The sequence below is a fragment of the Thunnus thynnus genome, chromosome 20 (genome assembly GCF_963924715.1).
Source record: "Thunnus thynnus chromosome 20, fThuThy2.1, whole genome shotgun sequence".
Lineage (NCBI taxonomy): Eukaryota > Metazoa > Chordata > Actinopteri > Scombriformes > Scombridae > Thunnus > Thunnus thynnus.
Window position 1 is genome coordinate 15,264,432 of NC_089536.1, and position 26,797 is coordinate 15,291,228.

The 26,797-nt window shown below is 39.9% G+C and overlaps 4 protein-coding genes across 8 annotated transcripts; all 4 read right to left on the reverse strand.

The window, feature by feature from the left end:
• On the reverse strand, positions 1–3,411 carry LOC137171938 (myosin regulatory light chain 2, skeletal muscle). The gene is made up of 6 exons (XM_067576141.1): positions 3,255–3,411; positions 2,576–2,674; positions 1,397–1,577; positions 1,195–1,273; positions 1,052–1,100; positions 1–966 (listed from the first exon to the last, which is right to left on the reverse strand). The coding sequence occupies exons 1-6, from the start codon at positions 3,255–3,257 to the stop codon at positions 865–867; spliced, it is 513 nt and encodes a 170-aa protein (XP_067432242.1). The 5' UTR covers positions 3,258–3,411; the 3' UTR covers positions 1–864.
• Positions 3,412–5,584: 2,173 nt separating this feature from the next.
• LOC137172549 (sesquipedalian-1-like) lies at positions 5,585–10,072 on the reverse strand. The gene is made up of 4 exons (XM_067577045.1): positions 9,914–10,072; positions 8,671–8,779; positions 7,651–7,954; positions 5,585–6,214 (listed from the first exon to the last, which is right to left on the reverse strand). Exons 2-4 carry the CDS (start codon positions 8,749–8,751, stop codon positions 5,784–5,786), a joined length of 816 nt encoding a protein of 271 aa, XP_067433146.1. The 5' UTR covers positions 8,752–8,779; positions 9,914–10,072; the 3' UTR covers positions 5,585–5,783.
• Positions 10,073–12,396: 2,324 nt separating this feature from the next.
• Positions 12,397–16,178, reverse strand: LOC137172550 (zinc finger and SCAN domain-containing protein 21-like). 2 transcript variants are annotated; one of them, XM_067577047.1, is made up of 3 exons: positions 15,902–16,178; positions 14,919–15,109; positions 12,397–14,772 (listed from the first exon to the last, which is right to left on the reverse strand). In XM_067577047.1, the coding sequence occupies exons 2-3, from the start codon at positions 15,106–15,108 to the stop codon at positions 13,868–13,870; spliced, it is 1,095 nt and encodes a 364-aa protein (XP_067433148.1). In that variant the 5' UTR covers position 15,109; positions 15,902–16,178; the 3' UTR covers positions 12,397–13,867. The 2 variants fall into 2 exon arrangements, with proteins under 2 accessions (XP_067433148.1, XP_067433147.1); XM_067577046.1 differs by having other exon boundaries at positions 12,397–14,775.
• A 258-nt stretch (positions 16,179–16,436) lies between these two features.
• Positions 16,437–26,794, reverse strand: LOC137172548 (rho-related GTP-binding protein RhoG-like). Of its 4 annotated transcripts, XM_067577041.1 has the most exons (10): positions 26,705–26,794; positions 25,478–25,895; positions 24,451–24,688; positions 24,028–24,307; positions 23,833–23,939; positions 23,581–23,753; positions 23,264–23,484; positions 21,731–23,113; positions 20,919–21,117; positions 19,492–20,817 (listed from the first exon to the last, which is right to left on the reverse strand). In XM_067577041.1, exons 2-8 carry the CDS (start codon positions 25,850–25,852, stop codon positions 22,735–22,737), a joined length of 1,773 nt encoding a protein of 590 aa, XP_067433142.1. In that variant the 5' UTR covers positions 25,853–25,895; positions 26,705–26,794; the 3' UTR covers positions 19,492–20,817; positions 20,919–21,117; positions 21,731–22,734. The 4 variants fall into 4 exon arrangements, with proteins under 4 accessions (XP_067433144.1, XP_067433145.1, XP_067433142.1 ...); XM_067577043.1 differs by lacking the exons at positions 23,264–23,484; positions 23,581–23,753; positions 23,833–23,939; ... (2 more) ...; positions 25,478–25,895; positions 26,705–26,794 and adding an exon at positions 16,437–17,893 and having other exon boundaries at positions 18,213–20,817; positions 21,731–22,074; XM_067577044.1 differs by lacking the exons at positions 23,264–23,484; positions 23,581–23,753; positions 23,833–23,939; ... (2 more) ...; positions 25,478–25,895; positions 26,705–26,794 and having other exon boundaries at positions 16,437–20,817; positions 21,731–22,078.
• Positions 26,795–26,797: the final 3 nt, after the last annotated feature.

Genomic DNA, 26,797 nt, shown 5'->3' on the forward strand with positions numbered 1-26,797 from the left:
TACGAAAGATAGTGGATTTTATTTGTACTTCTTTATTCGTTACAGTGGAGACACAGACACAGTCACAACAACAGGAGAGAAACAGTAGTGAGAGGGAGGGGGAAGAATCAAAACAAAGACGTTTTACTTTAGTTTATTTCTTCGCTTCCTCCCGCTCACCATCTTTCGCCATCTCTTTCTCTATTTACAAGATTTTAATAAAAATCAAGCTTTCCTCCTTTCACTGCAACTTTTCCTTTCATACCTGTGCATAAGAGAGGAGGACAGATTAAAAAGAGAGGGGTAGGCAAACTATTATAGTACAGTACTCCCGCTCTTTTACAGTACACTCCTCTGCAATACAATGCAAAGGTACAAAACCATTAAACACTCTGTGTCCGGTTTAGACTAACAGACCAGTTGGGTCAGGCTGCTTACTTGTTTCAAGTAATTGACTGTGCATGCACCACAGCACCCAAGAGACGTCATGACTGACACACTGACATAAGATGTACGTAGGTATGATGCATGCACTGTTGGCCTAAACACAAGAGGACAGAATGAGTGATGGGGAGGAAAAGCAGAAGGAACAAGAGGCAGGGACAGAGATAGAGAGAGTGTTTCAGTATCACAAGATTATTTTTATTGAAAATAATCCCATGTTCCCCCGTTGGTACTCACACACAAACACCCCCACGGCCTTCAGTCCTCTCACTGAGCATCTCAATAAAGGAGACAAGTCTTTTCGTAGTGGTTTGGCAAGTGGAAAGAGTGGGCCGGGGCGCGAGCGTGTGCAAGGAAGCACGGCTTTGGAGAGGAGGGGGTGAGTAGATGGTGGGGCGTGTATAGGTTTGAACGGAGGTAGAGATCTGGAGAGAGGCGAATTTACTCCTCCTTGTCCTCTCCGTGTGTGATGACGTAGCAGATGTTCTTGTAGTCAACATTGCCAGCCACATCAGGGGGGAAAGCAGCCCACAGGTTGGTCATCTGCAGAGAAGGGATTAAAGAAATGTCTCACAACCAGTAACAACAGAATGTGAATACAGAGTGGGACAAAAATTGATTAGCTCACCTCCTCAGCGGTGAACCTGTCGCACTGGGTGGTCAGGAGCTCCTCAAGGCTGGAGGGAGAAAATGGGTGAAAATATATATGAGATATCTTGATTCAGGAAAATTGGTGTGATGGAAGGTAAGCTGACGATGAAAAGCTCTTACAATTCCTTCTTGATTGCGCCAGTGCCCTCGGGGTCCAGGACCTTGAAAGCGCTCACGATAACGTCCTCGGGATCAGCGCCTAAAGGGGAAAATCAGACCACTTAACTGAATTGCCCTCAATTACAAAAGACAAAAACAAAACGAACAAAAGAAAATTATTTATGAAAGCAACAAGCAAGGAAGAAGTGAACTGTCAACACACCCTTCAGCTTCTCGCCGAACATGGTCAGGAAGACAGTGAAGTTGATGGGGCCGCTGGCCTCCTTCACCATGGCCTCAAGCTCCTCATTCTTCACATTCAGTTGGCCCATAGTGGCCAGCACGTCCCTGAGGTCGTCCTTGCTGATGATGCCATCTCTGTTCTGGTCAATGATTGTGAAAGCCTGCCAGGGACAGTTGAGTAAAAGGGTGAGGGGTGATCCCTACATTTCTCATATGTCCTTGTCACAAGACTTTCTTGTGATGATCACTTGAGCGAGGTAGTGTGGCAACGTAAACGTGTAAATGCGGAGCTGTTCCCCACCTCTCTTTGCACATCACTGAGAGTAGCCCCAGTGAAACCAAAGATGGCATTGCAAACCTTTTGGGGTTTGGCAGCTGGTAGGCCACTTGTCTTTCTAAGGTGTTAAAATGGTCTCGGAATGCAAGACAAGCCCCTTGCGACATTTAGGGAGGAGGTATTGATTACAGCTGTCACTCCCCCCACTCCTCCTCCTCTTTTTTTGCCTTGTGACAAATTTTTCTTCTGTCACCAACGTTCTCTCACCTTTGAGGCCTCCAATGCATCAGCTGAGCTACTGCAGCTATTGTATTCTCTTTCCTTTGGGGACAATCCCCAGGATGATGCCTGATCGGGTTTTTGCAATCTTACATCAACAACAATAATTTCCTACTTGAGAAAAGTTCTACATCCTCAAATGTCACAAAAAACCTTCTGGTGGTAGTAAAGTAATGTTTTCTCCCCCTTTCTCTTCTTGTGTACACTCAAGATCAGGTACACTGAACTCAGATAAGCTCTTGATCTTTCTACTTCAAGTCACTCTTTCGCGCTTTGGTTAATATAAGCTTCCACCAGCTGTTGGGCAGCATTCCAGTGCGGTCACAGAAGGAGGATTACTGAGCTGCTTCAGGGAAGAGGTAGCTGCTATCACTGGTGAAGCTTAAATTTACTGTGCTGTCATGCTGATAAGGACATTTTTTGCAGTCATGCAGGCAAACCGATCAGGTCTAACCATATATCTTTCAGGGTCAAATTACCTCAGATGTCAAATGATGCATGGAGTCATCAGTTACATGAGCACCACAAACATAGCTAAGAAGAACCCCAATTTACACCACTGGAAAAGCTTTGTGATACAAGATCAAATGAAGAAAATTTTACCTCCTTGTACTCCTGGATCTGGCTCTGCTCAAACATGGAGAACACGTTGGAGGATCCACCCTCACCCTGCTGCTGCCTCCTCTTGGCCTTCTTGGGTGCCTGGAAAAAGGTGAAAGGTAAAATACTATTCAAACACACAGTTCGTTAACCAAACAGACAATCAAAAAGATCCTGACTAACAAAAGGACACCAACGTTCACCTCTACATCAATATTCTGACTAAGATTAAGAGAAGAATATTTCAAAAATCTATAAAACATAGCTATAAATTAAATCTGGTGGCACAGAGTCGCACATTCTTGTGCGAATGTGTTTTTTTTTCACTGTACATTTTGAATGTATTGCCAAATTTAGGGTAAAGTATTTTGTAATGGCTTTGGGGACTATAATAACAAGGGAATGATCCCCAAAAATATTATATCCCAGTATTTTATCTTGGTTATGGTTTAAGATGTTGGCCAGACTTTAGCTCAAGCCAGTAGATAAAAGTTAAGACTGGGTCCAGATCCAAAGTTTGGTAGGCTCAGTTCAATTTGTCTATTTCCTATAGACAATTTTGCTTCACTTGTCGGTAATCCAGATAGCAAATGTATCAGTGATGCTTTCATCTCATCACTTTAGTGCAGAGAAGATCCTACATCCTAGAGACTGTTCTTCCAAGGAACATGGCCACACTCACCATCTCTCAAGTTTTGTGGGGTTGTTGTTGGTGAAGAAGAGAAGCCTACGCCAAGCCGATGTGACTGACATGTATGCTTTGGACCTTTGGGGCCTTATATACTAGCCCCTTGGGGGCTAACTTTAGCCACACGATCAGCTTAGGCAGGAAAACCAAGCTGAGGGAAAGTAACAGAAAGAGGGAGGAGCAAGGAGATGGCAGGGCGTATCAGCTTACTGATGCTCCAAAATAGGTCCCAGGAGTCTTGGAATGAGGTGAATTCAATGCCAACACACAGGCATGACTTTGGTGTCATCTGTGGACTAATATGGCCAAACTGACAGACAGAGCCTGCTGACGGACAACTGAACAACCCCCGTACTCATCTTCTTCTTCTTGACACACTGAGAGTCTTTGTTGTGGCTATTTCTCTTTCTTTTATATCCACCATGAGAGAGCAGAATCTGGTGTGTGATGGGAGGCTGTTGCCACTTTATTCCCTTGATACACAAGTCTGGGGCAGTCAACTCATGCTTTCTATTATTTAATTGCCTCAAGCTGCTCAATGTGCCAACGTGTAATTGCAGTTAAAATATCTAGAAGTCATCACCTATCTTAATGATAGGTTCGGTCTGTTATTTGTGCCCAGATATGTTAGTGGCCAACAGCTTTTATAAACAGTCATGAAACCTGAAAACAGTTGGCTGATGAACACTGGTTCTGATCCAGTAATGACTAACAACTGTTAGGCGTGGAAACAGTGGCTTTGCATCAATGAGCAGTGTAAACAGTCCCTGAATACTGACACAGGTGCAAATGTTGTGTGTAATACTTTTAGTATTAACACATATTATGTTTCATTTTACATTTCTGACTAGTTGATTTCTGTCATTGATTGCAGGATTTCTTAATATCTGCATCTGTGATGGAAAACAGCAAATGATGATTGGACTAAATGAGCAGCTTTCCCACCACGGATGCACTAATTTGGGTTGCTCCTGGATGTGCCCAGTATAGTTGCTGTAGAACAGCAGGACAGAGGTCCACCCACCAAACTCCATATATGAGCTCCATTGGCTGCCATCAATCACACAAATGTACAGCTAAGGTATGTATTCGGAAGGAGCACCAGTGCGAACTGATACTGCGTCTCTGCGACTGAGTTGTAGGCCTAGTGTTTCACATAGCAGAATATGACCTAATATTTCTAAAGGGGCCAATGTGTCTCTGACTTTTTATAAATATTTCGAGGGCTGATTTTATCTGATCCGATACCCGACACAGTTATTTGCAAAAAAAGGTAAGCAAAAGTTCAATCCTATGTGAAGAAGGTCACTGGCAGGAGAGCAGTCACTTCAAGTATGGGCTTGAAGGTGAAAAGAGAGACACAGAAAGAGACGAAGCTCTGTCTAAGACCATAAAAACAAGACAGCTGGACAGACTGAAATAGCCCTGCCTCCCCCCACCATTCTCTTTCTCAGCCATTTTGACTCTCTTCTAAAATTTGACATACTTCACCCTTCTTGGCCTGCTTTGCCCCCCATACATCTGCCGATCCTTTTTTACCCACACAGCCACCAACCTGCTTTTAAAGTGATTTTTAAATTTAAGGCAGCCATATATTGAATAAATGGACATTTAAGTGATCAATAATATTTGATTTCTGATTAATAGGTATTGGTATCCAACAACAAGACTTTTTGGTACTGATAAAAATATGTCTGTTGCACCACGTACTGAAAATAGGTTGGCTTATTCTGTCAATTACTTTCTGGATGAATTGATAAATCATTTGGTACATAAAATATCAGAAATTAGTGAATATTGTCTTGTTTTGTCCCAACCAACAGTCTAAAATGCAAAGATATTAAGCTTACTGTCACATATGACAAAGTAAAGCGGTAAATGCTCACAATTAAGGAGCTTGAAACAATGAATGTTTGCTAGAAGAAAATGACTCAAAAGGATTGATCAAATATCAGAATAGTTGCTGATTCATTTTCTGTCAATTGACCAATCGATTAGTTGCTGATTGAAAACTGTCAAAATCTGAGTCAGCGTTGATTTCTGATCAGATTTGTGATCTTATCTAATTCATATTTAATCAGATTAAAATTAAGTTTTAGTTAAGTTTCAAATGATACCAGGCAGCCCTGCTGATTACTTGGTCAATTGTGCCGATGATCAATGTAAACATCAATAGAAAATATAGTTTTTAACCTAGATTAGATAAATTAAATAGAGGCCATATTTGCAGTTGGTGTCGGTGTCTTTGAAAAGTCTTATGACCTGTTTTCAAAGTTTCATGTGTAAAATCACTGGACTGTAATAAGGATCAAAGGTCAACAGAGTGGGAGATAATAAATCATTTATTTACTCTATGGCATGATAAGCAAAAGCAGAAACAGTATGTTCTTATCATATATACAAATATATCTTAACAAATAGTGTGGCACTGTACTCTCATTCTAATTCCTATTTACATTACAGCTTTACTGCAACTGCGGTTATTCAAATTAAGGTTTAGACACTGTGAACACAACTCATTCATCAGCCAAAATCTATCAGGTTCTCTTCCTGGACAACTTCACCGCCTTGTCCCCTTTTTGACCAATCAGCAATCAGTTCCTTTACTTCCTTTCCAAAGTCCTCATGCAATTTACTGAAATCCTCCTTGGTGCCTAAACATACCCCTGACCACTCCCCCATGGGTGGAGCAGGAGTGTTAATGGGCACCACATTTGCATTCCTCTTGGACCAGAGTTTGGGGGATCTCTTGCTGGTTGATCTGGATGAAATGGTCGGAGCTTGAAGCGTTGGATTGGAGCTCAGACTGGATCCTGCTCCCACACCCGGTGCTGCGTACGGAGTTAATGTTGAAGTTTGTGCGCTCAGACCGGCTGCAGGATATCCCAATTCTGGTGTGTTGAAATTTGGCATGGTGAAAGTCTTGATTGGGCCACCGAGCTCACCTACTGTATCTGAAGACAAGAGCAAAGACAGACAGAGAAACAGAAATAGAACAGAAAGACTAGAAAATTAATTTGGAAGATTATTTTTACACAAAGCAATTTTCATTTTTTCTTTTGCACACACATCAGGAGAAATTTGGGGTTCAGTGTATGGGTCAAGGACACTTTTTCACATGGACAGGAGTGACCAAGGATCAAATCACCAACACTAAAATTAATGGCCGACCCAGCCTACATACATATCTATCGTCTCATATAACATATCTTCTTTAATTTCTCATAGAATTCATAATGATGGACGCCAATAACTGTTTAACACCCTAAAACAGACCTCTCAGGGGCCACCAATCTGGTCTGTGAGACAAATGTATATTTTAAATTTATTTTTAAATCCACATATTAACTTCCTGGTTTTACCTATTTCCCATTCTTTTTATTTCAGTAACCAATTAATATTCTAGTGAAAGTTGGAGGATAAAAATGATCTTTTCTACGTCACATTTAACATTTAGCGAGCTGTGTCTAACTGCACAACTTGTTGACCTACAGCACTCTGATTTGATTTTGGCACATCTGGCACCAAAATGTCTCTTTCTAAACCTAAAAGAAAGGTTTACCTGGAGAACAGACCGCTTTAAGAGAGGTCTTTGTTTATGGGGGTGTTTATTGTAACTGCTCCATGACGCTCAGGGAGTTTAAGCCACTGTCCTAAAGGCAATATCACCATCAAATGTTTAACAGTTCTTTTCTGTGAACAGGTCATTTGGGATTTTTGCTTTGTATTGTTTCATTTTTTTTATTTGTGTTTCTTTTCTTTTTCCACATGCTTCTGTATAAGTTTTTTATATGTATTACTGGAAGATGCGTGTTTTGTAAAATAGTCGTGTCTTGTAATCCCATTTGGGATGGGCCAAATGTTTGGCATGACACAGAAATAAAATTAAAACTAAAAAAAACAAAACATGATAAGATATTTAATTCATTTAATTACACATCTATTACTAATAAACATGTGTAGATATGAGGAGATTAATAAAAACAAATACATGTATGGTAAATAAATACTTTATTCTATTTTGAGGCTGCAGTTCGTGTTGTTGTTAAACCGGATTTTCATACTTTCCCAGGTACATGACGCAGAAGAGGACAAAATACCTTGAAAATCTTACACCTTACAATCTAACACAACAAAACCACAAACCACATCTTCAAAAACAACTGCAGAGATGAATCAACCCCTCTTTGATAAAGTCTAAAAATGGATTGTTATAAACTTAAGTTAGTACATACTGACAGAGCATACCAGCATACCATGTACCATCATGTACATGGTGGATGATGTGGGGGCTGTAAACAGTGATGCAATGCAGCTGCTCTCTTGAACAAAGGCTGCTCTCTCTTTCACCCAAAGATTTAAAAAGCCTCTCAGCCTTTCTGTCTCTCACCTCTGTACTTCTTCTCCAGGTCCATCACTAGCAGAGCAAGGTAGTTGTGGTTGGCCGACAGCAGTGCTTTGATCCAGCTCTCCTGACTGGCCTGGTCCTCGGCGGCAAACTTGTACGTTCGCAGTCCCGGCTCGCTCCACACCAGCGAGAAGGCAAACTGCTCCTCGGACTCGCACAACTGGACGGTGCAGCCCTCCAGAACAATCACTCCTATCACGTCCCGGTCAGCTGGCCGGTCCTTGTAGAAGAGGAGGTTCCCCTTCAGCAAGCACCAGCGCTTCTGATAAGAAGTCTTTATCTCCCCCTGTGTGACAGTTGTGTCATCTGTGGTTTACTGGCTCGTTTACAAACGGCTCTTTTACTCAATTCCTTACACAACGGGTTTGGTGAAATAAACAGTTTACTGGGAGGTCAACTATTTTGATAGTTGATTAATGATTTTGAGTCATTTTTTTTAAGAAAAAAATGTACGCATTCTCTGATTTCAGCTTTTCAAATGTGAATATTTTTAGTTTATTTAATCCTCTATGATAGTAAACTGAATATATTTGGGTTGTGGACTGTTGCTCAGGACAAAAGATGACATGTGAAGACGTCACCTTGAGCTTTGGGAAACAGTCATTGACATTTTTCACCATTGCGGACATTTTATAGCCCAAACAACTAATCAATTAATCGATACTGAAAATAATCTTTAGTTGCAGCCATAACTGAGTGTTAGATGAAATTAAATTGCACCTTAAAACTGTTAAATAAAACATTGAGCATTTGACAAAAGAAATCTTGCCACAAGTTCACTTGTTGGAAATTTTGCTGATATGTTGCTGAAAGCTCTGGACAATCTATAGTATGACTTTTTTGCTTCTTTTTCCAAGGTGACTACAGCATTCAAAATAGTGTTGCAATCATATATATATCACAGCTGGTTATTTACATGTATTATGTTAATTGCTCAAAAGGCAAAAACATCTGTTCTACTTCTTCTAAACTGTGAATATTGCTTTAATTATGTTGTCTTACCTTCTTGTAGAGGTATCCTTCTTTGTCCACAGGTGAGTTACAAGATTCAAAGTAGGAGACAACCTTTGCATGAATCTTCATTTCAACATCACAGGCTGCAGCACTGAACCTGCCACACGCACACACACACACACGCACACACACACACACACACACACAAGCGAACAAACACAGTCAAAACAGATGCTTGTGTGTTTATGGAGAAGTTATATGGTAACTTTACAATAAGCTACATAAATTTACCAGGGAACAAAAGAGGAACACATGAGGAACAAATGAGGAAACAACTGCTAATGAATATTGGTGAACCCATCATACTGACACTTTCTTGTGCTGAGTGGCACAAAACTAGTAACTAGTAACTCATTGGTTACTAATTACTTAAACATTGGTTACGTTTTTGTATGTCCCAAGTAAGGTGGTACATAATACTGAGGAGTTACTGTGTAGTCCCTCATTATTTCAACATTATCTTACAATTACTTACCCTTTTTGTGCCCCCTCAAATAAAGTGGTACATAATACGGAGTAGTATCTCATTACGTCATCATCATTTTAGAGAAAGTGGTCAGTATGATCCATTCACAGATATTCATGAACTAATCATTACCTACTGGGTAAATAACTTCCAGTCTGATGTTCTCTATTAACTCATCAGTATCTACTATTTAGTCCTCCATTAGGATTAGTAGGGAGATACTTGTCAATGATTCATCAATTATCAGGTCGTTCCTCATTCGTTTCTCAATTAAGTAATTATTAACAAATGATTACTCTGTTAAATTTGATTATGGAACTGGCCGTTAACTAATGGTTTACTAGCAGTTAGTTCCCCAGTAACTACGTAAAATTTTGTGTAGCTTATTGTAAAGTGTTATATTAATACGGGTTTAATGTTAAACACAGCTCGTTGTGTGCCTGCGGGTTAAATAAGCGCTTTTCCGCGTTGTAACAAGGAAATGCTCCATATTGCGCATTTAGTACTTTTAAAATTGCTTCTTTTCTACAACAGGGAGTTACACATTTACTATCATTTTCTGTTTTGTAGCTGGAAACCTGCCAAACTCACCGCCATTAATATCTCAACAGCTGGTTTTAAAGGCGGTAATGTCTCACTATCGATCTGTCTGTGGTGACAGACGCGTTTCGATTTCCATGAGTAACACGTTTACTTTAACACGACTAATTGTGAGAGACCAGACAGTTTGAGGACCTCACATCCACATGGTTGCTGTTTACTCACCTTTCCAAAGTGTGTAAGTGTGTTTCAGTTTCCTCCGTCTGCGTGTGTGTGCCAATCACTTCCTGGTAGTTAAGGTGAGGGCAGCTCCACGTCAACAGCTCTGTACACACAACTTCAGCTGTAGGGTAATTAATATGTAAATGTACCTGATAAGCAGTGGTGGAAGAAGTATGGAGATCTTTTATTTGAGTAAAAATGGCAATTTTGTACTCGAGTATTGTATTTAAATACAATTTTGAGGAACTTGACTTGAGTATTTCCATTTTGTGTTACTTTATACTTCCATTCTACTACATTTCAGAGGGAAATATTGTACTTTCTACCCCACTACATTTATTTGACAGCTTTAGTTACTTTACAGATGAAGATTTGACACAATGGATAATATAACAAGCTTTTAAAATACAACACATTGTTAAAGATGAAACCAGTGGTTTCCAACTTTTTGGCTTTTGACGTCTTACAAAAAGCAGTGTGTAGTCGGGGTCACATTTCAGATGTCTACGAGTTGTTAACAGCTCCACTAAATAGTAATTTTTCCCTCTAAACTTCTCACATGGTTTCATTTCAATAAATGTTCAAATGATCCAATATTTCACCAAAATCAGAGATTAAAGAGTCCAAAAAAAGTCCAAAAACTGAAAACAGATTTGTGTATCAGAACTTTGTTTTTTCTTCTTTCCTCTCCCATTAATCATCTCACGACCCCTCAGATTTATCTGGTGACCTTTTGGAGGGGCCTGACCCCTATGTTGGGAACCACTGGGCTAAGCTAGCTAATTGTATATAAAGTAGTTCGAACTAGCTCCACCTCCAGCAGCTACAACAGTAACATGCTGCTTACACACTGATGCTTCAGTATTAATAATATAATAATATATCAGTCAGAGGGACCAAACCAATACTTTTACTGCAATACTTTAACTACATCAAGCTGATAATACTTATGTACTTTTACTTAAGTAGGATTTTACATGCAGGAGTTTTACCTGTAATGGATTATTTTGACACTGCTGCATCGGTACTTTTACTTAAAGATCTGAGTACTACTTATACGACTGAGTACCACAGCATAAAAATACTCCATTGCAACTAGAAATCCTCGATTAAACTATAACTTAGGTAAACATATAAAAGTATTAGTTACTCAATTTACTTACAGTACTCATTATGCAAAATGTTCCCACTCAGTTTTATATATATTATACATACTGTATACAGATAAATAGTGCCTGTAAAAAGTATTCACCACTTGTGAAATTTGTCATGTTTTGTTGTCTTAAAACATTGAATCAAAGAGGAATTTAATGTGGATTTTTTTCCCACTGATCAACCGAAAAGGCCCCTTAATGTCAAGATGAAGACAGACGAGTGATCTAAATGAATCACAAATATAAAATACATCATCTGTTTTATGTGTAAAATATTGATCTAAAAAGTAACTATAGCTGTGAAATGAATGTAGTGGAGTAAAAAGTACATAATTTTCCTCTGAAATGTAGTAGAGTGGAAGTATAAAGTAGCATAAAATGGAAATAAGTAAGTGCCTCAAACTATACTTAAGTACAATACTTGAGTAAATGTACATGCTTATCAGTGTTAGCTTGTTTTTCGTTGACTGATTGAACAGTTTCAATACACTAAGTACTAATAATAAAATCTAAAAATAGTGTATAAATTATGTTTCTCATACATAAATCTTTTCAAATATACCACTGACTTTGCCCAAAATGACTATATCTTCTATTGTGGTGATTTACATTAGAATGAAATTCAACTAGGTTATCATGCTTGTCACAATAACTCACTATCCCTACTAAAAATCGTATTTTGTTCCCAACCCAATTTCAGTGAAAACAGGCCTTTTGCACAGCAGACATCTTGACTTGTCATAGCAATAAAAACACAGATGTCACTAATACTTTTAACAGTGGCTCTGTTGTACTAGCTACTACAGCATGCACAGTACCAGGACCCTGAAACTTAAGCAGCCCTCTTTTTTTTTTTTTTTACACCTGTGCTTTTCCTACTGTGACATGTCAAAATGTCTTCCATGTATTACTCCCATGAATAGAAGCACTCATGGTTTCTCAGAGGCTACCATGTGAACTACTGTCTCAGTAAAAATATTGTTGACATGCAGTTTTTTGGCTGCGGATGTGTTTAAGTGTACTGCAGTCTGTAGATGTGTGTTGGTCACTCTGTGAAAATCCTTAGCATGTTGTGTGTTAAGTCAAGCATCTCTTGAGTGCATGTGTTAATAACTTACACATTCTAGCTGTATAATATTACTAAACCCAAGTAAGTCTTGGGGTAAAGATCACACGCAGCGACAGGAGGTGTAAGAGGATGCTTGTCTTTGATTCCTGTCTAATTAATTAAGAGATGAGACAAAACACCTGTGACAACTTCAACAAAGCTTAACGGGATGTTAACAGGTCTGCTGAAGAACAGTTTGCTTGAAAAGCCACTCACTCAAGTCATTTGTGTTGATAATAAATTAGATTTATTGCTTTTGTGCCACAAAATATCTTAAAATGCTGCAATAAATACATCCAGCATAAAGCAAGTTTCAGTCATTCACAAAAAATCTGCAATTTTAATGACAATCATGCTATTGAGATTTCAGAAATGAGTTTCAATCATTGTCTTTAGCAGTCACTTATTTACAAGAGGTGAAACACACAGTCACAGTACACCGGCTACTGTAAAGTAGAGATGCACCAATATGGCTTTTTAAAGCGGATGTCAATATCCAATATTTACTCTTCCATATTGTTGATACATAACTGTATTACACACTGTATTACATTAGTATTACACTGGTTCAGGTACTTGTGAGAGAGGCTCAGATATTCTGAATTTCAGTCCCAAATAAAGTATGAGTCAAGCTCCAAAATGCTTTTCCACAATTCAACTCAATTGCTTATTTTTTTAGACTCTGTGGCAGAGAAACCTCCATATCTCTAATCCTAAAGGTGCAGTTACATGACGTTTCCGTTCTTTGAAAGTTCCCCACAAAAGGATGTGATGTCACCTCTGTGATGCGGGTAATAAATAAATATTGATAGGAGTGATCGGAAATAGCAAACAGTGTGTGGGAGTGACGCAACAGTTTGTAGTCTGGTAGTGTAATAATTTACTAAAATTGGTGATGAATCATACAAGAATAATAACTTCTAAATTTCCAAACACAGCGCAGCAGAGTTTCTATTGACTGAAAGAGCACATCCGCCGTGTCAAAGTTGAACAAAGGTGAACTCTGACCTGCGAACCCACTGAAGCCTGCTGGACACCGCACCAATACAGGAAACAGACGTTTGAAGTTGTCCATCGGATGGCCTTCACTTGAAGTTAATGGGGAATGGAGCAAATGTCATGTGACCGCACCTTAAGCTGAGATAGCCATGTCGTGTGATGTCATTTGAAAGCTCCGCCAGATCCACAGAAGACATTGTAGTCTGTTTGACTGTTTTCAAGGCTGAGTGTTGCTTCTGTGACTAGTAAGATGATTTTTTTTTCAAAAGCCAAGCATATGGTCCTCTAACTCTTTGGCTAATTTAACTGTTCTATTAAGTGAAATTACACAAATCCCACAATAAGCCGAAATTCTGTCAGCAAAAATAATACTGAAAAGATACCATTCTGATACTGACAGTATGCCTTTGTATCAGTGCATCTCTATCTGCACAGCGCTAGCCTATTTGGTAAGAGATAACCTACTACAGTTTTATTATGGTTGCAAGGGCAAAAGGACAAGCATGATTAGCACACAAACAGAATAATAAGAAACTCCTTGTAACAATTCTCGATGAGTTACAAGAGACCAGCCTCTCAATATATTCTGTAGCTTATAACTTAAATACCCTGCAACTACTTTTTAAACTTCACAGTGTCATCACAACCTCAGTGTGCTGATTTGACTTATTTGCACTGAGTCTACTATAGCGATCACTACTGCTGTTCCCTCCAAACCTGCTGCAACTGTAGCGTCTCTCCGATGTGGACCTTCTGGTGTCTTTTCAGATTCTCCCCCCGACTGAAGTTCTTTCCACATTGGTTGCAGTAGTACGGTTTTTCCCCTGTGTGGACCCTCTTATGTTTTTTCAGATCTCCAGCCTGACTGAAACGCCTCCCGCACTGTACGCAGCCATACGGCTTTTCTCCCGTGTGACATCGCTGGTGGATTCTCAAGTTCCCGACCCTGCTGAATGTCTTTCCACACACAAGACACAAGTGTGAGTCCTCTCTCCTGAAGTGCTCCATCCTGATTTTTCTCCCATCGAAAGCAGTCCTGTTGGTTTTGGCAAAGCCATGCCTCCTAGACATGGTGTGATTTGAGCGGACAAAGACAAGTTCGTAAGGTTCAGCACTAACTTGCGGTTTATGGCTTCCAGCAGAGTTGTGACGAGAGGAGTTGCAGCTTAAATCAACACAGCCACTATAATGTTCTTGTAGAGATGGTGGTTCTGATGTTGTGCAGTCTGTTGGTTCTGTTTCTCTTTTGACAACAGCCAGATTTACCCCAAGCGGGGAGCTAGAGTGAGAGGTGCACACATTATTTGCACCCTGAGATGTGTGGACAGTCATTGCTTCCTCAGTAATGTGCACCTCCTCTTTTGGTTGTTCTTTGCAATGTTCTGCTGATGTGTGTGCCAAGTTGCACTCAGCTTGTGATTCAGTGTTAATGTAGCTCTCCTGTTCTTCAGATTTCTGCGTCACATCATGGTCAGGGTTGTGGTCGCTCATATGTTTTTGCTCTGTGAGAGAAAGCTCTGAGTTCTGCTGCAGAGAGAGGCCAAAATCCTGCTCTTGATCCTCTTCTTTTTCTTCAGGCAATTGACCACATGAAGGTAGAGCTGCTGTGAAATTAAGACCAAAAGCAATGAGTCTTATACCTCTATTTAGTAAATAATTATAAATTACCGTAAACACTTCAACCAGTATGGGACAGTCACATCATCTGTCATGATAAATGCCCCAAGATAATAACACTTGTACCCACGTGTGCTCTCTCTTGATATCTTATCCTGGAGCTCCTGCAGTCTCCTCTTCAGACTCTCATTCTCTCTCTGTGTTCTGGCAGTTTTCTCCTGGTACTCTGACACCGTCTCCTTCACCATCTCCAGAACCTCCTGCACCGCCTCAGTCAGAAGCTTGGCCACACGGGTATTCAGACGTTCAAGTTTAGACATCCTGAAATGAAACTCATGGTAAGAAATGACTGTGGACTGCTCATGTATAACCCTCTGCCAAAGTAGTCGTAGTGTTTACATCTGTCAGTGCATATATACAAATGTCTGTGAAGATTCTCAGTCATCTAGGTCATGGTTATCCAAGAAGGGTTGAATCGAGGGCAAGTCCAGTTGTCCTCGATTCAACCCTCCTTGGATACATATCTGCAGTACAGTAAATCAATAACAGGAATTATCTGGTAATATCTGATTACTTTGCTGTGTGATTATATAATAACAATATATTTTGATATCATTCACCCAAAGGATAAAGGCCATTTTGATAGCTTGAAAAATAATTTTGATGGAGGAACAACAAATGAAAATGATGATTGTCTGGACAAAGACAATAAAGCAATAACATTTGAAAAGAATGATTTTCTCCAAAAAACAAAAAGTTTGAAAACCTGTGATGTTATGCTGTCTACTTGTCAGCTGTTCCCTTACATCGCATGAAACTGGTTTATGTATTCATCCCATCTTAGCCCGAATGTTTTAAAAAACTTAACATAGATGCTGGTTTTATATTTTACAAGTCGTGGACACACCAAGCTGTCATTTTAACAGTTTATCTGCAATGTGACAGTACATTAATCACAGTGAAATATCTTCTACGTTCAAACCCCAGTCAGCATTCCCACTGTAATGTAATGTTATATTCAACATTAATTTCAAATAAAACATATTTAAAACACATCCTTAATCCCCACAGTTAAAGCAGTGTCAGTTATAAGCATGTTTTGTGCTGCAGTACCTGCAAACTGGTCGGGAAGTAAGCGGCTGCGCTGTAACGTGGCTAGCTAACGTTAGCCAAAAGCTACGTTAACTATCTCCGTACGTTATCGTTTTTCCTTTAAACATCTCCGAGGTCCAACAAACCTGCCGTGCGGTTACTGTGTCAGCAAAATGTTTATTTTCTGTAAATTCTGAGGAAACCTAACTTGTACATACAACCAAAACATTTGAAAAAACAAAATCGTCACAAAGCGTAAATGATAATGCAACATAGCAACTGGCAACCGGAAACAGAATCTGATTCACTTCCGCTGTGAAATGGTTTTCACAATAAAAGCCCCGGTTTATTGCATCTATTAATATTTTTAATATAATGAATTAATACATTAATAAATAAATTATGAATAAATCAATACATTAATAAATAAATTATGAATAAATTAATAAATTGGCTTAACTATTAATAAATTAAGTTTTTAGTTTTTACAGTCTATGTTAATAACAAACAATAATGCCTTTAATTTGTACTGCACTTTTTTATTCCCAGTGAATCTCAAAGTGCAACAGCGTTAAAAACATAAAGAAAATAACAAGAGTTCAGATGAAAAAGCCTTCATGAATAAAAAGATTTGCAGATGATTTTAAAATGTTAATGATTATTTTTTTAATTTGACATCTGATCTCGAGCAGTTTACTACATCTCCTCTTCTGTTGCATAAAATCATATTTAAATTTTTGTGTGTGTATATAAGATAAGATAAGATATACTTTAATGTTAGGGAATTTTCTTGGGCTCACCATTACTGCATCATAGAACATGTCTCTCCCAAACATACCTACTTTCATACCTTACATCATTCATACAAAACAAAACAAACAAAATCACAATAGGACCAATGACATCAAAAGAAAAACAAACAACAACAACAAAAAAATCCACTACACCTTATAAAACTAATTTTCTTTCTTTATCAAATTGGATTGGTTTTAAACATTTCAATGATTGGTTGTAACACTGCCTTTGTGTGCAGCTGCTGAGCCCTACATTCTTTGTTCTGCATACCGTCCAGTCTGAATCTAGCCAATAAATATATAGCCAATAAAATGTTATGAGATCAAATTGATTTATTCATGTAGCCAAGTCAAAACAACACAGCACAAAAAGTAGTGATGAGCAAACTAAAATGGCTTGTAAAATATGTATATATTTTTCAAAATGTAACTGTAACATGGTGACGTCTGTTACATATTAATATAAAGTTGGATAATTTACTTCTGTGGCATTTGCTTGTAAGAAACCCAAAGTGCATGCTTGTACCTTACACATGCACATGAAGAATCACTGATGTACAGAAATGCACATGCAAAGATTAAGTTAAATTAAAAGTAAGATATGTATATGCAACATTAATTTACAGGAGTACACATGGTTTCTTGCTGGCGGTTGAATGACTGATGGAAGCACGCACAGCCTCATCAAACACCTCATCTAGTCCATCCTGGTTGATCGAAGCACACTCAAGATATTTAACAGCCTTTATCTGTCTGGCCATGGTTGTCCCCTGCTGCTGAGTGACTGTGGTCTGATTCTGCTCCCTCAGTTTTTCCAGGACCTCCTGATCATCACGCAGGTCACTCTTAGTTCCCAGAAGGAGAATAGGCACATTAGGGCAAAGGTGTTTAACCTCTGGGTGCCACTTGTGCTTGACATTCTCGTAGGATGATGGGCTAGCAATGGAGAAGCAGATGATGATGACATTGACTTGATTGTAGCAGAGGTGGCGTAAACGGTCATATTCTGCCCTGCCAGCGGTGTCCCAAAGGTTAAGGTCGACAGTCTGGCCGTCTACGCTGACCTGGGTACTGTATTTGTCAGAGAAACCTGGTATGTAGTCCTTGGGAAAGATCTTCTTGATGTAGGTGAAGAGCAGATACGTCTTTCCTACCGCACTGTCACCCACCACCACACACTTCACGCTCTGCATTGTTACGTCTTCACTTCTAGAAATTCCTGAAACACAAGCAAAAAAACTTTATGAGTAACAATAACACTGATGTTTTGGATGCAGTGGATTTTGTTCTTGCTTTTTAACATCTGACCCCATTTCACAGCACATTACAAAACTGTATATACTGTGTACTCTATATCCATTCCAGATAATGGTTTGACCCTTATCAGTTTTTTCAGACTCAAATAAAAAAAAAATCTAAACTGAATTTAAAAAATAGGCAGATGAAGATTCTATTTCCTCTCAAAACATACTGTATTATCAGCTAAATAATGGAAACAGACATCAATAAATAGAATAAATGGAAAAATTCTAACTTACCTCTCAGGTCTGTTATATCTCAATCTCATGATGGTGTGCCATAGCTGACATACTGTTTAAATGAGATACAAGACTAAAACACACAGGTATGTAGGTGGTGCTTTGGAGACTGCATCAAGCTTTAACAAGTCACAGCCGGTCGAGAAGGAAAGGGAAGTAGATGTCTGGAATTGGGAAACACAGAACTCTCAAAATGTCGCAAGAGACGTTTTGTCATCCTTTCTAAGTGATGTAATGAGGTGCTGCAACGTTATTCAACTTGTCTGACAAGGCTAGGAGCAGTTATTGCTCAAAGATGGTGGAGTGATAATCTCATATCTCTAGTTCTTCACTCTAATGTGATATCTTATACACTAGTTATGTAACCCAATATTGAGGGATGGTGGTAGTTTTAAAACATACGTTGACTGCCCACAGGGAGGCACTGTACTAGCAGGTCAAAAATAGAAAACTGTTAACTATACTACTGCACACCACTGCTGCAATTTTGCAGTTTCAAAGGCCAATCTAATCTTGGGAGTTGAGTTCTCATTAAACCAGAGGGGGAATTTCACATCTTGTCAAGCTACCAATTTAGACCTGCATTTTTGTACAGGATCTATTTATTATATATGTCCAGTGTTTCTTCCCGACTACAGCTGGCCTCATCAACAAGAGTCCCGCTGACACAGAATCTGTCCCGTCCACTGACACTACATGTTACATTTATGGAAAATCTTGTTATTCATTATTTTTTCTCTTGCTTTGTATAAGTACTTGTATTTTCTCTTAACTTATATTAATATACTTATAATTAATATGTTTGTATATTCTTATTGTATTGCACTACAACCACAAGGCAAAGTTCTTGTATGTGCAAACCTACTTGGCAATAAACCTGTTTCTGATTTGAAATAGTAAATATTTATTGTAATAATGTTTGCACATTCTATGCAGATGTGGTTGCCTGCTACTCTACCGATCAATATCCCACATAAGCAGAATTGACTGTTAATTACGCTGCCACCTGACATGTCGGACCAGACCAAACATTACAGATGCTTCTTAAAGTCATTTCATCACCAACAACCAATTTGTCCTGAGACAGATCAACTGTGAGATCACAGCAGGACAATTAGCATAGCACCTTTCAATCCACTTCCAATGCTGTGAAGTTCTACCCAGCAAGCCACAACTTTGCTGACTTTTTGACAACACAATAGTTGGTTTTGCTTTGGGGAATCAACTTATATAGGATCAATATAAAGTAATCTTACAGGCAAAGAAGAACAATTTACCATAAAGAAGTACCAAATACATTTATTCAATTTGTAAATTTGCATGTGCAGGTCCACACTAGATGCGTAACACAGTAACCACAATCTCAAAACAACTGACAGGCAACAGTAAGGCTGGAACAGATTGTGCGTCAGATTGCGCTTGACACTTGAAAGCTGACATGTGCTCTACTCTAAGCTTCCTGTTGTGATGAAAAGAAGGCACATTTACTTTTCCATGTGACACTCTTACAGATACATCATTTTCTGGACAGGATTGCAATATGCTCAACTGACGCTCACAGAGGATAACTTGACATCGAATTTTGAGAATCCAACACTTTCAGTTTGTAGCTTGCAGACAGGCAGCCTTTTCCAGTGTTCATCCCTTAATATAAATAACACGATACGTAATGAAAAATTCTGGATACATCAGCTGCCGAAAACACAGCTGCCTCACAGATGAGTCTGCTGGTGTTTCTTCATGTTACTTGAGTGACTAAAACTTTTGCCACAATGACTGCAGCCGAACGGCTTCTCTCCTGTGTGGTAGCGCAGATGTACAGTCAGGTAGCCCGACTGGCTGAAGCGCTTTCCACACACGGAGCAGCAGTACGGCTTCTCCCCCGTGTGGACTCTGTTGTGTTTCTTGTAGTCGCCTGCGTGCCTGAAGGTGCGACCGCACAGAGAGCAGCAGTAGTGTTTTCTGGTGTTTCTCTCGAATGCTTTCGAGCCTGAACCACACACTTTTGTGTTTGTTTGAGTGGCGTGTTGTTCTACTGCTCCAGCACTGTTGTATCTTTGAGACAGAAGCTCTTCTGTGCCATTTTGGTCCAGACTGAAAACATCTCCTGACTCAATGGGGTGTGGTCCTGTATTGGCTTCAGGGGGTTCTAGGTTTAGCCTGCTGAAGGATGTAATGCCTCTACGAGCGTCATCATAAAAATAACTTGTGGTGTGCACAGCGTCTTCATCTGATGTAGGCTCTTCTTTCATTTTATTATCACTTTCAGTGATTGTAAGTTCAATTATGGGGTTTTCTTGGTTTGAAATTGGTGTTGACAGTCTGTTGTCAGCCTCGGTTTTGAGAGTTTTTGAGTCGTGTAAATAATCCTCATCCACTAGTAGTCTTGTTGTACATTTAGGGGAGAGACAGGGGGGTGCTAATGGTAGGATGGATGCCTCACAGTCCAGGTCTTCATATGGATTTGAGGGACAGATTACTGAAATGTCCTTATCAGAGGGGATGAGTTCAATGTCCTCTTCCAGCTCCTCTTTCTGTTTCTGCTTCATGGGATGTAGGTCCACCTTGGCCGGCTGGGATGGAGGGCAAATCTGAGGCACAATTCCTGAAAGACAACAAAGAGACAAATAGAATCAACTGTTGCATCAATCTGGTAGAAAACAAACAAGAGTTCTCTGGAGACAAATACTAGTTGTATTGTCTTACCATTGCTCTCCAATTGTAACTTCTCCTGGAGCTCCTGCAGTCTCCTCTTCAGACTCTGGTTCTCCCTCTGGGTTCGGGCAGTTTTCTCCTGGTACTCTGACACCGTCTCCTTCACCACCTCCAGAACCTCCTGCACTGCTTTAAACAGCAGTTTTTCCACTCGAGCATTCAGACGCTCAATTTTGGACATCTTTGTGCACTAAAAAGACAAAACAGAGTCTTGGTTTAGATCAGTGTAGGGCTGCAACAAACGATTATTTTCATTATTGATTTTCTCAATCAATCATTTAGTCTATGAAATGTTAAAAAATTGTGAAAAATTTCTCAAGATTTCTCATAGTCCATGATTCATTCTTCAATTTGCTTGAACTAACAGTTCAAAACCTTCAGACATTCAATTTACTGTCATATATGAAAAAAGAAAAACAGCAAATCGTCACAATTGAGAAGCTGGAGCCTGACAATATTTAATGTTTTTGCTTGAAAACTAACTGAAATGATTGATCGATTATACAAAATAGTCAGTGTAATAGTCCAGATCAGTGTGAGCATATTTCATAGACTTTGTGCAGAGGCATCATGGTTTCTACAAATATTATTAACTTGCAGATCTACACTATTGCTGATCATTGATGATATTATTACCTACAGATATAACTGCAAAAATACATTTAGTTTAACAAACTACTGCCGTAACATAGCAAGCAAATTAGAAAAATCAAGATCAGCATCTCACTTTTAACTAGACTAAGAGGTTCTACCAGATTATTACTAATATATTTCAATTCTTCATAAAAGGAGAAGCAGCATACCTTAAACCTTCAATTAAGTGTCGCGGTTTTTGATGAATCCCAGATTACGTAATGGTATTCCCTGTAGAAACGCTCATTGTCACGATGTTTATGCAGATATTCGCGATTATGTTGCAGAATCGTTTCTCAGAACATGTCAGACCAGGTGTTCATTTGGCACCTGAAGGTAAAGCGGTTTTGCACGATACACGGGTTCAGGAGTCTAAAATCGGTTTGGCGGATTATTTAATAGCCCGGTAGATGTGAGTGTTATTATGTGCACGACAGAAACATTACCACTAACACACCATCCCCTTCCTGTGTCTTCAAGGCGGCTGCCATCCTGCGTTATAGGCGTTGCTGCCATCTACTGGTGCACATGCCACATGCCAACGGGACCTGAAATAATCTTCATCTCTTTATAAAGGATACATTTACTCATCCACTGCTTATCATGTGGTGCATCTTTCTGATTTGTATTCCTTACAGTTTGATTTATGTAACCTCTGGTGAAAACATTTTAAAAATATTAATTTCTCTGCCAATAAATGATGTTTCATTTGTCAAGTCACGAAGCTTGACAGCAGCCACCAGTCACACAGGATTGTTTATTTTGGATGTTTCTGATATTCAAAACATATCTGACAAGTTTAGATTCTCTCCTCTGTTTATTTCTTTTTTTTTTTTTGGAGCTGGTGGGATACATGACTCAAGTGTGCACAAAGCTAATGATAACTTACTATAACAATAAATCATGACTTGTCCTTTTCAGCAACTGTTTGCATTTACATAAACATAAAAAGTGCTTTAAGCTTCTGATTACATATTCAACCTTCCACAAATTCTTTTTTTTTTTGTTCAAATACATGTTAAAAGAAGCTGTTACTGGCTTTTACTGTACAAAATGGCAAAAAACAGTTCATACAAACAAAGAAGTGAACATTCATACAATTAGGTCCTCTTCACCAGACACTTTAAAGTGAGAGAACGTCCCTGAATGTAAACTGGCAGTCTTGTACTTGTGGCTATCCCTCTATAGCGGTGTCTTCGAACAGACTGAGCAGGTTCTTTGGTTCAAAGTTGGGCCGGGGTACAGCCTCCTCTGTTCGGACCCAGTTACGACCACGCCGCTGCGAGGACTTGGTGGATGAAGTGTGTCGGCTCTGCGTGGAGCTTTCATACATGCTGTCGGTGTGAAGCTCTGCGTGTATGGGGCTTGTGCTGGGCGTCAGCGTGCGGCAGGAACCATTTGAGTGGATGCTGGAGGGGGTCGGCGCTAAGTCACAGGAGGACCAATCATACAGAATTGAGTGAGTGGGCGTGTGGGCAGGACTGCGATGACTGTGCGCTGGGGAGCCTGGGAGAGGAGTGGACGTACTCTCTACACATAGTCTGGATTTGACCCTGTTGAACGAGAGAATATAAATTTTAGTATGGAATTTAAAAAGTAATCCAAAGTAGGACATTATCTTCTTTTGCCATTAAGGAGCAAGCTTGTCAAAGACATTTCGACACCACACCTCTCATCATCACACACACACGGGGATTTTCTACCTGTGTGAGAAGGTAGGGGAAAGCTCCGGGTCCAAGGGACCCAGCACAAACACTGCATCATCCTCTGGGCTGCCTGAGTCAGCATGCATGGCGCTGAGAGGCAGGGTTAACTCCTTGTCCCAGCTGTCCTTAGGAGGAGTGCAGGGTACTGGCTTGGTCCAACGAGGGAGGAACGGCAATTGAAGAGAAGAGAGGAGTCTACATCCAAAGCACATGACCGACTGTGAGGAAAAAAAAATAGAATTAAAATATTTAATGTTGAGAAAAAGTATAAACTCTTTAAGTTCTTCCTACAAAAGGTTGATTAGACACATTACCTGGCAGAGGGAGGCAAAGGTCAGCATGGTCTCAGCGAGCAAAAGGCAGATGCGCCTCTTCCACCTGTGTTTCCTAACAGAGGGGAGGGCAAGAAGTTCAGAGACTGTCGGTCTGTCTGACGGTTCCGGGGCCAACATCATCCGCAGTACTGTCTGAAGCTCAGCTGATAGGCCTGCAAATACAGAAATATTAATAAAATAAGTCTCCTTGAATGAAGACCATGGGATAATTTCACAAGATTTAGATCTTACCACTGGTAAACTGTGAGGGGAGGTAGCCTTGTCTGAGCTGTTGCCAGCCCTCTCCACCATTGGGAACCTCGATATTACAGGCAAGCTCCAGAATAGAAACGCCCAAACTAAATGAAAATGATTCGACATTAGTTAATCAGATCAATCAGTTACATATTTAGAATATAATTGATTTTTCATGTATGGTATTTGTACCTGAAAACATCTGCAGCAGGCCCGTACTCCCCACGCAGCAGCTCAGGAGCCATGTATCTGGGATCTCCCTCCTGGATATCCTCTTTCACTTTCCCCTCTACAGGATCTGTGCTGTTCTGTTTGAGCTCAAGCAGCAGCCCGAAGTCCCCCAGCTTGAGACACCCAGAGTCAGTGATAAGGACGTTGGCAGGCTTGAGGTCTAGATGCACAAAACCGTGAGAGTGCAAGTGCTGCAGTGCTGAGAGAAGGTCGCACAGGTAACCCCAAGCTGCACGCTCATCTGGATTGGAAAGTGTCACAACAAAGTCGATAAGTATGTCTGGGGAATTGAGATTAAATAAGAGCAAAAGAGCAAGAGGCACAGTATCATGATATCATAGCCAAAGCAATATCAGGATATATGATTGTCTCTTTCAGACAGACCTGGGCCAGGAGGCTGGTTTTCAGCATGAAGCAGCAAGCTGGTGCTACACAGCTCTGTCTGAATGAACAGTCGGCCACACTCCTCCCAGGCTGCCACAAAGTTCAAGATGTGAGGATGGGGACAGAGGCGCTCGTGGTTTCTGGCCTCCCTCACACTCCGGTTCCTCTCACTGTTGCCCCTGAAGCGATGAGTAGAGCGCTTGACTGCATACTGGCGGCCGTCCTTGCTGCTTTGCACCTAGAAAAACACAGAGCGTGCTGAGGTCTCGTCTTCGGTTTGGAGATCTCCCAGTTATGATTTTGGTTATAGTGTGAAAATAGACTTACAAGGAAATTTCAATTCGTGTTGTGAGTTTTCCCTTTACAAAACCACGGCACAGATGTTCAAACAAGATTTTATAAATACTGTTATGTAACGAGTCCTCTTTTTTTTTTTAACATCAGGCAATTTCCAGGTTTGGTAAAGATGTGAAATCAGAAACATACTAAGAGATACAGTCATGTATTCAGGATCTCGTCCCTTCAGATACTTTGTTCTAAAACCACAACTTCCTCTCGAGTTCACAAGTTGGCTTTAAGACTATTAGAGTCTCACTTTAGAAAACTATTTTGTGTTTGTTTTACATGCCTTATTATTTAGAAACTTTCTCACAGAATAGTAGTTCTTAAGAAAAAAAAATTCTGATTAATCAAGGTAACATTGGACACTTGACTGAACTGAGTTTTACCTTTGAGAGGAGTTCACCTTTGCTCAAAGTGCTTATGATGCGATTAATACTAGTCTGACTCCTGACCAACTAACTTTAACTCAAAGTCATTGTATCATCACACTGAATATGGACCACTATAAAATTTGAATCAAGAGTTACAGTGATATATTGTTAATGTATTTGCCTTAAAGAAGTGAACATGTATCTTGATAAAAGGCAGCAATATATAATATAGTTTGCATGTTATATTGCTTTCACACACACACACACATATATATATACGCAGACACACACACTGACATTTTTGTCTTGCTCACCTTGTAGACCTCTCCGAATGAGCCCCTCCCCAGCAGGCCCAAATTAGTGAAGCACTGACTGAAATAGGACTGCTGCTTACTGGGATCATATACCGAATTTGGAGGGGGAGACTTAGTAAGAGAACGTGATAGGGGTGTCCAGGGGGATGGATGCTGGGGGAACATCCGGCTCAAAGGGGGACATCCCTTGGACGGTGGCAGGGGGGGCAGAGAGTGTGAGAGCCGAGCTGGGGAGGAGCAGGATGAGTTGGACGTAGAAGACGAGGAGAAAGGGAGACGGCGCTTCTTGAGGGAAAAGGACTGCTCTGCATGGGAGAAGTGAGTCGGAAGAGGGAGAGGCACCCTGGAAACTGTGGTTTCCACCGCCACCGACATTGTTGTAGGAACTTTTTCAGTTCCTTCCTTTGAAGATATTGAGCTGCAACAGTCAAGAGAAACCTGTTAAACACAAACAGTCTTGGCTGACAGTTAATATGAATGTACAAATGCCACTTTTGCACTGCTCATGCTCATACAGTGTACTGATACAAAAAAAAACAAATATAAATATCCCCATAAAACGTATTCATTTAAACTCAGGCACATTTGCTATAAAATACGATCTACAAATATTGACTAACATTTGTTCAGGTACCAAATTATCTGTGTTACTAACTCACTAACAAGTAAAATGAACCAAAAAATGGTCGAGCTCCTCCTTTAACTAATACTGTACAGCACAGTTTAGACAGAGATACGGTATGTTCCCTCATTTGACTCAAAAAGAGAGATATGGCATCTTAAACATCCTGCTTAGACCGGTTTTCTGATACCAGTATCACTCTGATCCTTTGATATTCAGCTCATTTGTAGAACAACAGCTCTCTGTGGCCTGGAGATGGGTGCTGGCGTTAAGAAGCAGGACAGACCTGCTTAACCAAGCAAACACTTTACAAGTTTGACAACCTCAGTTTTCAACTGTAATATGAATTTACATCACAGTCAGTTAGAATTTAAATTATGTCAGCTACTGAATTAGCTTTCGGTAAGTTGTGGCTCACTGTTTACAATGACTGACCCATGTCATCCCCACAAAACAAATGCTGGCTACCATTAATTTAAGGCGTAACCAGTCAACAGCATAAGATAACCTTATCTAACGTTAGCTAGCTGGTTAACTAACCGTCAAACAACGTTCTGTAATTGACAGTTCAGCGTTAAGTAGGTAGAAGTAAGTATCACACTCACCATAATCCAATATCAACAACAGACAGTCTCGGTCAATCCAAACCAAACTGCGCCTACAGCCTTCAAGCATTAAACTAGCTGGCGCCAAATTCT

Excerpts from the sequence above, each read along its gene's own strand:
- LOC137171938 (XM_067576141.1), bottom strand. Across the intron at positions 1,101-1,194 it reads GGCGCAATCAAGAAGGAATT|CCTTGAGGAGCTCCTGACCA; the intron begins GTAAGAGCTTTT and ends TTCTCCCTCCAG. Across the intron at positions 967-1,051 it reads ACAGGTTCACCGCTGAGGAG|ATGACCAACCTGTGGGCTGC; the intron begins GTGAGCTAATCA and ends CCTTCTCTGCAG.
- LOC137172549 (XM_067577045.1), bottom strand. The coding sequence starts at position 8,751 with ATGAAGATTCATGCAAAGGTTGTCTCCTACTTTGAATCTTGTAACTCA. Across the intron at positions 7,955-8,670 it reads AAGGATACCTCTACAAGAAG|GGGGAGATAAAGACTTCTTA; the intron begins GTAAGACAACAT and ends ACTGTCACACAG. Across the intron at positions 6,215-7,650 it reads CCTGGAGAAGAAGTACAGAG|ATACAGTAGGTGAGCTCGGT; the intron begins GTGAGAGACAGA and ends TCTTGTCTTCAG.
- LOC137172550 (XM_067577046.1), bottom strand. The coding sequence starts at position 15,108 with ATGTCTAAACTTGAACGTCTGAATACCCGTGTGGCCAAGCTTCTGACT. Across the intron at positions 14,776-14,918 it reads GATATCAAGAGAGAGCACAC|CAGCTCTACCTTCATGTGGT; the intron begins GTGGGTACAAGT and ends TTAATTTCACAG.
- LOC137172548 (XM_067577041.1), bottom strand. The coding sequence starts at position 25,852 with ATGTCGGTGGCGGTGGAAACCACAGTTTCCAGGGTGCCTCTCCCTCTT. Across the intron at positions 24,689-25,477 it reads CATTCGGAGAGGTCTACAAG|GTGCAAAGCAGCAAGGACGG; the intron begins GTGAGCAAGACA and ends GTGTTTTTCTAG. Across the intron at positions 23,940-24,027 it reads CCTGCTGCAGATGTTTTCAG|TTTGGGCGTTTCTATTCTGG; the intron begins GTACAAATACCA and ends ATTTTCATTTAG.